Genomic DNA, 9,982 nt, shown 5'->3' with positions numbered 1-9,982 from the left:
TTACAAATAATGAATTGATTGCAAATATCTGGATGCCGGCAACAGAGAAGAAAACAAATCAAACAAGATGATAATACAAGTAAAATATATCTTTGTACCGTGTTAGCCAGTAGAGATAAAAAAATTGTTTAAAAGAACAGAGAGTCCTCAGTGGTTGATACCTTTTAATGGCTAACTGAAAAGATGGTAATTATTACCATCTTTTCAGTTAGCCATTAAAAGGTATCAACCACTGAGGACTCTCTGTTCTTTTAAACAATTTTTTTTAAGATGATAATAGACACAACTTTAAGGCTGTGTGCGCACAGTACGTTTTTTTTTTTTATACTTTTTTTGGTGCAGTTTTTAGTGCAGCAAAGTCAATGAGAATTCTGAGGTGCGCACATTGCTTCTTTTTTTCCTTGCAGATTTGGTGCAGAAAATAATCTACAGCATGTCATTTCGGCTAATTAGGCTATGTTCAAACAGGGGTTTTTTTGGTAAATTTTTTTCCTGATGTTGTGGCAGGAAATCTCCTTTGAGTCATCTGTGGATTTAGTGCGTTTTTTAGTGGCATTTTTAGTGGCTTTTTTGGTGCGTTTTTTCTACAAAATGACTTGTATCAATGAAAAAAAGGTGGCAAAAACGCTGCAAAGAATTGCCATGCTCATTCTTTGAAATATGCAGCAAAAACACAGGTATTTGACAAAACAATCAGGAAAAAATCTGCAGGTGTTTGTGTATGAGATTTCAGAAATCTCATAGACTTTGCTGGGATTGTAAAAAGCAGCATTTTATTAGCATGGATTTGCATAAAACCAAGGCAAATCTGCAGCTAAAAAACGCAGCAAAACCTTACCAAAAAAGCCCTGTGTGAACATAGCCTTCTTTGTGCTTTTTTTTCTGCGTTTTTTAACCCTTCCACCCATTGACTTCATTAAAAAAAATGCATGGCACAAAAATGCACCAAAAAAACAAACCAGAATGCATGTGTGTTTTTTTGGTGCATTTTTCTGCTAGAAGGTGCAGATTTCATGCAGAAAATGTCTGCACCAAATCTGCAACCTGTGCACATAGCCTAAAGAGGAGTGCTGCCCCCGCAGGTAGGGATGAGTACTGCACAAGGTGAAGTTTTAACTTTTTGGATTGACATTATCAGGGTACATATTGTAAGTATTGGCTTCAAAGGAGGTTACCGTTAATTCTGACCACATCTGGCGGTCTTTCTTGCATGGAGCACTGAATGGGATAGGAATGTACCCTCGAAATGTTCTAAAGGCTTCACTATAAAAACAATTATTTCCATATTTAGTTTAATTTTTGGACAAATCTTCCTAAACACATAAGGGTCAGGAGGGGATTTATTTGGTGGAAGTGGAAAAAAAGTCCCAAATTTTTGGTAAAACTCAGCCCCATAGTGTGTGCATGGCAGCATCTTACTTGACAGTGGAGGAGGGGAGATAAGTTGCTCCCGCAGAGGGGGAAGGGGTCGTCTGCCATTCATCTTATTATAAGGCCATCTTCTTGGGATCACTGAGCACACATCAGCTCTGCTACCTCTACAAAGAACATCTCCTTTGTCCATGCAACTATGGGGGGTGGGGGCAACCTGGATGGAGGAGGGGGCTCCAGATTCAGGATAAGACCTTGCTGGTAAACTTCATTGAGTACAATGGTAAATAAGAGCAGATCTTCTCCTTCTCTGCTCGATTCAGACAATGAGGTGAAATCGCCATTTCCAGGAGATTTGCTAAAAAAATTCAGAAGTTTTGAAAAAGTTTTAAAAGTTGTTGAAACTTTTTGGATTAGTTCCAAAGTGGCAAATATGCAGCGGATTTTCGCCAAGAGGCCCAACTTTTTGCCAAATGACACTTGTCGCCCTAACTTTTCCAGGATCGTGAATGGCAATTTGATTATTATTGTACATAATGCCAATTTTTTTTTTTACATAACAATAATAATAATTAATTATTATTAATAATAATAATAAAAACACATGAAAGCTCATGCTTTTTGAACGTTTTGGATGTGTGTTTTTGGGGGGGCCTGCTTTTATTACTAATTATTCCGTGATTCCGGTACATATGACGTCTGTTTTCATCCCTACCGGAGACACAGACATACATAGACCAATTTTTGTCATGGACGTGTGTCCATGTGGCGCACATGTGTGCCCGTATGTTCCACACGCAGACATGTCTGTTTTTATTTGGCAGCACTGATGTGATCCGTGTGACAAGCACCAGGGAAAACACGTGTCTTTGATATAAAATAATTTTCTATACTCACCTGTCTCCAGTGCTGCTGTCTTCAGCGCTGCTGTCACTTGCTTTCGGGCCCGCTCATTATGCTCATGAATATTCACTGCACCGCAGACCCAGAAGCAGCAGCAGCGCCGGAGATAGCAGCGCCAGGGAATGGCGAGTATAGAAGTTTCTGCTCTTTGAGTGCTATCATGGATAGCACACGGAGAACACACGTGTGCCAAAATCACGACACACGGATGGCCATACGCACCTTCAACACAGTCTGTCCAAAAAGTGTGTGTTCTTCACGGACATGTGAATGGGACCTTAAAAAGAGAAAGTAATGAAAGAAGAGGACCGTAACGAAAAGCATTGGAAAAATGTACAGGGAATGACCCCCCCCGTCCCCCCAAAAACAGAGTTTTCTGTAAAAAAAGAAAAATTGCCAGTTTTCCGATGGGTTTTCTAATGGGTCATTTGAGTTTAAGGCCGAAGCTCCACTTACGAGAGACTTGCTCGAATCTTGCATTGGCATCACCCGACACGGCTGCACACTCTTCTGACAGGAGTGGGTCGGCTACATGTATTTCTATGCAGCTGAGACGCTCCTGTTCGGAGGGTGTGCAACCGTGCCGGGTGAGGCGATGCGAGACTCGCATGAGTCATTCACAAGTGTGACACTGGTCTAAAAGACGTTGTGTGCGCATGGTCCTAATTGTGTTCTCCAAAAACCAAGAGGAGTTAAAAAAAAAAACTAGAAGCTGGAGAGTTTCAGCTCCAAAAACTGCTGGAAAAAAAGATCTCTGTGTGAACATACCCAAAGATTGTCAGGCAGTGCTGCTAAGACATTTCATGGAGCTGAGGAGGAGGAGGAGGAGGGAAAGTTTTGGGATGGGATGGAACTTTTTTTTGTGCAGTGATCCTGGATAATGTGGGACCAGTGTGGGTGGGTGGGACTGGCAGAGGCGGAACGATGAGGGTCTCACCATCTGCCCTGATTACAAACATTTGAGTTTTGTAGAACACGAGGTGGAAGTGATTTAAGGGACCTCCAGATCTCCCATGCCAGCCAGACCTCTTAGCATGCCCTCCAGCATGCTCAGCCCATTCCCCGAGCTGGACACCGACCTCTCCAAGGTAAGGCAAGAATGTGCTGGGATAGGGATGAGGGGGGCTTTGTGTGCCCCAAATGGGGGTGTAGGGGTTGCAATCACGCCTGGGTCTTGGAACCTCTGATGGGGCCCAAAAAATCCCTTTGGATAATATTTAAAAAATATTAAATACCCGTGTATTTGGGGACCCTGTTGGACTTTTTGCATTGGGGCCAAAGAGCTTCAAAGTTACTCTACTGCTAATAATGTTCCTTGTTGGTGCAATGTGATTTGAGTCAATGAAATTGGTGCAATTATGCTGTGTGATTTATTATTATTAATAATATTATATTGAGAGTTTTGTACAAAGTCGAGGTCTCTTGATGTTGTTTTGCCACTTCTATAGGGGAAGGGTGTAATAATTTTTTATCATGTGAACCCTAATCTGTCTAAGGGAATGTGTGACTGCAGAATGTTTTCTTTGTGGTCTGTGTGTTTTTTGTTTTTTTTTTTTTTTTTTTTGTTAAAGCCGAATATCGTCAGTGTTCAAAAACTTGAAGTTTTGATTGGTGAATTTGTAAAGTTTCTGTTCCAAAATCTGTAAAATGTATCACACCCTGAATAGTTTGATTGTTGTGGAGATAGGTGATTCCTGTTTGGCGACATGTTACAAGAGGAGTTGTGGTTTTGCGGTGACTGGAAGATATTTTTTTTTTTTTTTTTTGTCTGAGTATTTTTGTAATGTTTCAGTCTTTGTTACCAAAAACCATCAAGCATGAATCGGCTTTCCTTGTTGTCCTGTTCCCTAATGAAAGTCGGCTTGGATTCTAGTCGGCTCGTGTAACCAATACTTTATTTTTGGCTTCTACACTTTTTACAAGTAGCTATATATCCTTCACTCCGGGTGTCCTCTAGATTTGTGGTTTCTCCTTTTTGATATACATAGACGGCTTATCCGAAGAGTATCTATGAAGCAACGTTTTTATTTTCTCTCCTCCCCATCTGGAATTTGGAGCAGATTCTGCTCCAAAGTCTTTAGTAAAAAAATTTGTTGAAACATGCCCTCACATATGGTGTTCCACCTCCCCCCAAAGCCAGGGATGGACCATAATTGGAGATGGGGTGCAAAAAACTAGACTTTCTTCTGGAGATATTCTCTTCTTCTTTTTTGCACCCGTTCTTTTCGATCCATTTACCGCGGCCACTTTTGCATCGGCCGCCTGCGGTTTAGATCCGTAATGGATCGTTCCGTGAAGGTTGGCTGACCCTTCTCAGTCGCGGACGATTGTGCTGCCGAACGATTTTCTGAAAACCAAGAGTAGCGAGCGTTTTGCTTGTTCGTTGGGTGATCGGCAGCCTCTTCAGACTTCTTCGTTAGCGAGATACGTGCAATCCTAGGAAAAATATGTTGCAGGGTAAATGCACCTTTTTTAGTTTTGGCTTCAAATGTCAAACTTGGGAACTCATCCATAAAACCAAAAACCGGATGTCAGGGTGGGGGTTTTTTTCTACTAGTGGAAATTTTTCATAAGATCTTATTCGCACTTCCATGATTGATGATGGGCTTAAACAATATGTGGACTGATTTTGTAGAAATTGGAAAAAAATTAGTCTAATCTGAAATATTATTAAAGTGTGAGCGAGCGCGGTAATTTCTTTCTTTGGCCTAGTTCATACTTTGCTGTTTTAGGTGCAGTTTCTTAGGCTATGTGCGCACAGTGCGTTTTTCGCTGCGTTTTTGCGCGTTTTTCGGGTGCGTTTTTGGCCTCAAAACTGCAGGACTTTGCTTCCCCAGCAAAGTCTGAGTTTTCATTTTTGCTGTCCGCACACATCTGTTTTTTTTACCTGTGTTTTTGAGTTAAAAAAAAAATAAATGGACATGTCAGTTCTTTCCTGCGTTTTTCTGCGTTTTCCACTAATGCAATGCATTTGAAAAACGCAGCAAATCGCAGAGATCAAAAACGCAGCAAAACTGAGCCAAAAACGCACCAAATCGCGGAAAAAACGCATGCGTTTTTTCGACGCAGGTGCGTTTTTGTGCGTTTTTAGTGGCCAAAAACGCACAAACGCAGCGTCAAAAAGACGCAGTGTGCGCACATAGCCTTAAGCCCCAAGCTGCAGCATACAACCACATGGCATGAATCCACTGTGAAAAGAAAAGCTGATGTAGCTAGTTCACATTCCTATGATCTGCAAGGCCCCTTTCCCATATCAGTTTTTTGCCATCAGTCACAATCCGTCAAATTTTGAAAAAAAGAAAAAAAAAAAACCCAAATATGGCGTCGAATTTATTTTTTATTTTTTCTCTTTCTCATTCACTTGTATTAGCTACGGATTGCAGGATGGCCTCATGTTTCATCTGTCCAACGGGCCCGTCAAAATGTTTGTTCATCGGGCACAGACGACAGCCAAAGTAACTTTTTTTTTTTTTTTTTTTTTTTTTTTTTGTGTACGTCGAAAAAATGGACAGCGACAGATCCAATGCCGTCCCTTGTTTGGTAGAATGGAAGCCATTGGGCGCAGGATCTGTCGTAATCCGTTAAATGACAGAATCCAACAACGGATTCAGTTTTTTAATTTTAAATTTATTATTTAGCCCCCAGCTTGTCGGATCCGTTGAAAAACTGATCCGTTGCATCAGTTCAGCCACAATCTGCGACAGATCCGTCAAGAAAACTGATTGTGACTGACGGCAAAAAACTGATGTGTGAAAGGGGCCTTAGGGTTTGTTTTTGCACCAAGTGCTTTTGGAGCACAGACTGAACAGCAATTGACATTTTAAGGAGGGCGTGGAGAATTTGTGCCCCAAAAACTTAATCTGAGCACATTCTTGGGGTATATGCTTATGGAGTCCTTTTTACAGTAAAAGGTATATAAACAACATACCTTCCATAAGCATATGCCCTAAGAATGTGCACACGTTGAGTTGTTGGGGCACAAATTCTTAACGTTGTCCCAAAACCTGAGTTGCTATTCAGTTTTTGCTCCAAAAACTCAGCAAAAATATTCGGTATTGACGTATCCTTAACAATCCAAAGTTGCGAGACTGGTCAACTTTCTGCGGAGTGTTGTCTTCTCTCAGAAGTAATTTCATGTTTGAAAGTTAGTCTCTATCTCAATGGACAGGGAATAACTTTTTGATCAGTGGGGGTCCGACCACTGAGGCCACTAGCCATCTTGAGAACCAAGTTACTGAAGACCCCTATGCGACTAGAGCGGGGGTCCATCATGCACACTGCTGCTTCTATTGGATTCTATTCTATTGGAAGTGCCAAAGACCAGAGGAGTGCACTCCTTTGGCTGCTTTCACACGTGTGGTGGTGTGTGGTGGTGTGTGGTGGTGTGTGGTGGTGTGTGGTGGTGTGTGGTGGTGTGTGGTGTGGTACACGGTCAGCATGGACTTCTATACTTGCATGTCTCCAGCGCTGCTACTGGGTCTGTGTGGCGCCCTGGACTAGCCAGGTCGTCACAGGTACTACAACATACACCCCCACCCTGAGACGGGCACATCAGCCGGACACAAAATCCTTGTTGGCCCCATCCACTGAGGAGTTCACAGTCCTGGAGGCGGTAGAAGGAAGGGAGTTCAGTTAGGGAAGTGGTAGGAGAGGAGCAAACTGACAGTGTCCGGGTGTGTGGCCCGGGCACTAAGAGCAAGGTTGACAGACGGTGGTGGCCGTCTGCAGGAGAGGCAGATAAACGCGGAACCGTAGGACCGGGGACGGGCGGTGGCCCGCCGGTACCGAACCGGGGAGCGAAGTGAAGCCAGCACACACAGGCAGGGCCTACGGACCCCAACCAGGCTTGGAGTCGCCATTAGAGGTCAAATCAGTCAGTGACCGGAACCCCAGGGGTTTCCTAACAGCCAAGACCCGATTGAAGGCAACCGTCCAACCAACAGAAGGAAATACAGCTACCGCCACAGCTAGAGTTCCAAGGGCCAGAGCCTGCGGGCAAAAGGGCTCCTCCGGCACATATATACGCTGGGGAGCGGGTTACCAGTGGGAATCAATCGGGACCGAACATACACAAAGGTGCAGGCAAAGGCAGCCACCACCAACCGTCCAGGAGAAGCCACAGCAACCGGCTGCGGGACCCGTCCATCCAGCCGTTTGGTTTACCAGAGACTTTGCGTACCTTTGTGGCTGAGTGAGTACTACCGTGCCGTCTGGCACCGCGCTGCGCAGTCCAAGCGACCCTGGACCCATCCAACCCTGCCTCCCGGTCATCTCACTGGGCCCCGGGACCACCAACCCCTACCCACGGAGGGGGAAAACAACATCCCAGCTGCTCCCTGCAATCGCTCCCAGGATCCCCGTCACCAGCAGCGGTGGTGCCCAACCTCACCACAACCCGTGGGTGGCGTCACGGACCAAATCCCCAAACCAAACTACCCCCTTTCACTCACGGTCGAGGAGCACCGCTTGAGTCCCCGGATCTGGCCCACCGCTCGAGCAGCCATCGCAGCAGCGCTGGACCCGAACGTTAACTAGCGCAGCGGCATCCTTCCCCCGCCCACGACATCTGCAGTGCAGTGAATATGCATGAGCTCAATGAGTGGGCCCAGAAGCAAGTGATAGCAGCGTCGAAGACAGCAGCGCTGGAGGCAGGAGTATAAAAACCAATCATTTTACTTCAAAGACACGTTTTCTCCTCTACATGTCACACGGATCACACACTGATGTGACAACAGTGCTGCTGGAGAAAGTGTGTGTGTGTGTCATATGGACACATATCCATGTGAAAACACAGGTGTGCGCAGACTCATTAATTTTAATGGGTCTACGTGTGTCCATGTCTACAGAACGTATGAAAACTGATATCCACCTACCGGAAACACTGACATGTGAAAGAGGCCTCTAAGAGTCAATGGAGCGGCAGTGCGCATGATTGACCTCTGCTCCATTCACATGGGGCTTTTCAGATTGTTGGAGGTCCAACTGCTGAGGCTGTGGATAGAGGTTTTCTTTCAAACAAGAATACACCTTTTGAGGCCCGTTTCACACATCCGGCATTTCGCCGGATCCGGAACACTCCAGTAGAGTGTAATACTGTACAATGGCATCGCGGCAAGCTCTGGTCACATGACAGCATGTGACCGGAGGTTGCCGCGATGCCATAGTACAGTCTTACACTGTACTGGAGTGTGCCGGATCCAGCAATCTGGCGAAATGCCGGATGTGTGAAATGGGCCTTAGACCTCATGTACCTTATTGTAGGTTGTATGTCTTCTGACCAGAATCCTGCTGTTTAGTAGTCCAATGTGGATTAACCCTTATTTTTCTTTTTTGGTGTCTTGGCTACTGGCATTACTGTCTGGGCTGGAGCCATCAGAGGTTTTCTGCCATGTTTCCATCCTACTTGGTGGTGCTCATAAGATCATTGCAATGTTTTTGGATCCCAAATGTCTATATTAACCTTATTTTGCTTTTATTCTCCTCTTTTTGTTTTCCATCTTGTAGGATTTTGTATCCCTGCTGGCGGGGGTAAATATGAACAGTCCTGGAAAGGAGCAGTCAAGTACACATTCTTCCTGTCCCGTCAACCTGGACCTCGAAGAAGGCACAAAAGATGAGGAAGACTTGGCAGATTCCACTATATGGCCTCTACAAAGCCCATGGAATCGAGATTCTGAGCTGCCATCTTCAAACGCCGAAAGACTTATCCCGTTTCAAGCAGACCGCTCCGTTAGTATGATTGAGGAAACTACAAAGTCTCCGCCTGGTACGAGACCACCTGCATCTCGATACAAGACTGAGCTGTGTCGCACTTTCCATGAGAGCGGTTCCTGCAAATATGGCACAAAGTGCCAGTTCGCTCATGGGACTGTAGAGTTGCGGGGAATGAACCGCCATCCCAAGTACAAGACGGAGCTATGCAGGACTTACCACACCATCGGCTTCTGTCCATACGGGTCCCGTTGTCACTTTATCCACAATGCTGAGGAACAGAGGTTCAACACCAGCCATAAGGCGCATCGCCCTCCCCTACTGAGACACAGCGTCAGCTGTTCTGGAATACCATCATCCTCGTCTTCTTCTTCATCATCATCTTCTATTTCCCTTCTTTCTGCCTCCTTTGCTTCTTCACTCACTTCCTTATCCCCCTTCTCTCCTTCTAGCCCAGTGAGCCCATGTTTTAATCCATTTGCCAGTGTTGGCTCTGACTCAACTACCTCTCCAGTCCCTCTAGGTCTACCAGTATTTGGGCCTGTGTCTCCACCTCACCCAACTGTGCAGACACCTATGGTGGATAGTCTTCAGTTGCAGGTCTCTCCCTGGGTAGAACAAGGAGATCCGGAGATGGCAGACAAGTGGGATTCCTTGCAACAACCTGAGAATGTAGAAGAATCAACATCTGCTTGTGGTAACTCTCAGGAAGCAAAGCGTCTTCCAATTTTCAGCTTCCTCTCAGACTAAGCAGCCTTCCTGTTGCACCTAAGCTCCTTTGTGCTCAGCTGCCTTTATTGACGCTCTATTGGTATTGAGCACTCAGGTCTAAAATCTGACTTGGCCATTCTCGAATGTCGGGCTATGTTCTTCTAGGTGGGATAAGTCTTTGTTACACCGTACTTTTTTAGAATCTACTACTTGTAACCTCTAAGGGGATTGGGGATTTTGAGTATTGGGTCCATCCAATTGTCCTACCAGGACAAGGGTGTTTACA

General features: G+C 45.0%; 1 protein-coding gene across 1 annotated transcript; it reads left to right on the top strand.

The window, feature by feature from the left end:
- The first annotated feature begins 3,287 nt into the window (after positions 1-3,287).
- Positions 3,288-9,735, top strand: LOC142250378 (uncharacterized). The gene is made up of 2 exons (XM_075322536.1): positions 3,288-3,362; positions 8,779-9,735. Exons 1-2 carry the CDS (start codon positions 3,288-3,290, stop codon positions 9,733-9,735), a joined length of 1,032 nt encoding a protein of 343 aa, XP_075178651.1.
- Positions 9,736-9,982: the final 247 nt, after the last annotated feature.

Source organism: Anomaloglossus baeobatrachus, chromosome 9 (assembly GCF_048569485.1).
Source record: "Anomaloglossus baeobatrachus isolate aAnoBae1 chromosome 9, aAnoBae1.hap1, whole genome shotgun sequence".
Lineage (NCBI taxonomy): Eukaryota > Metazoa > Chordata > Amphibia > Anura > Aromobatidae > Anomaloglossus > Anomaloglossus baeobatrachus.
Note: the sequence above shows the minus strand (reverse complement) of the source record. Positions and strands in the feature narration are given on the sequence as shown.

Coding starts and splice junctions, on each gene's coding strand:
- LOC142250378 (XM_075322536.1), top strand. CDS start 3,288: ATGCCAGCCAGACCTCTTAGCATGCCCTCCAGCATGCTCAGCCCATTC. Junction 3,363..8,778: donor TGGACACCGACCTCTCCAAG/GTAAGGCAAGAA, acceptor TCCATCTTGTAG/GATTTTGTATCCCTGCTGGC.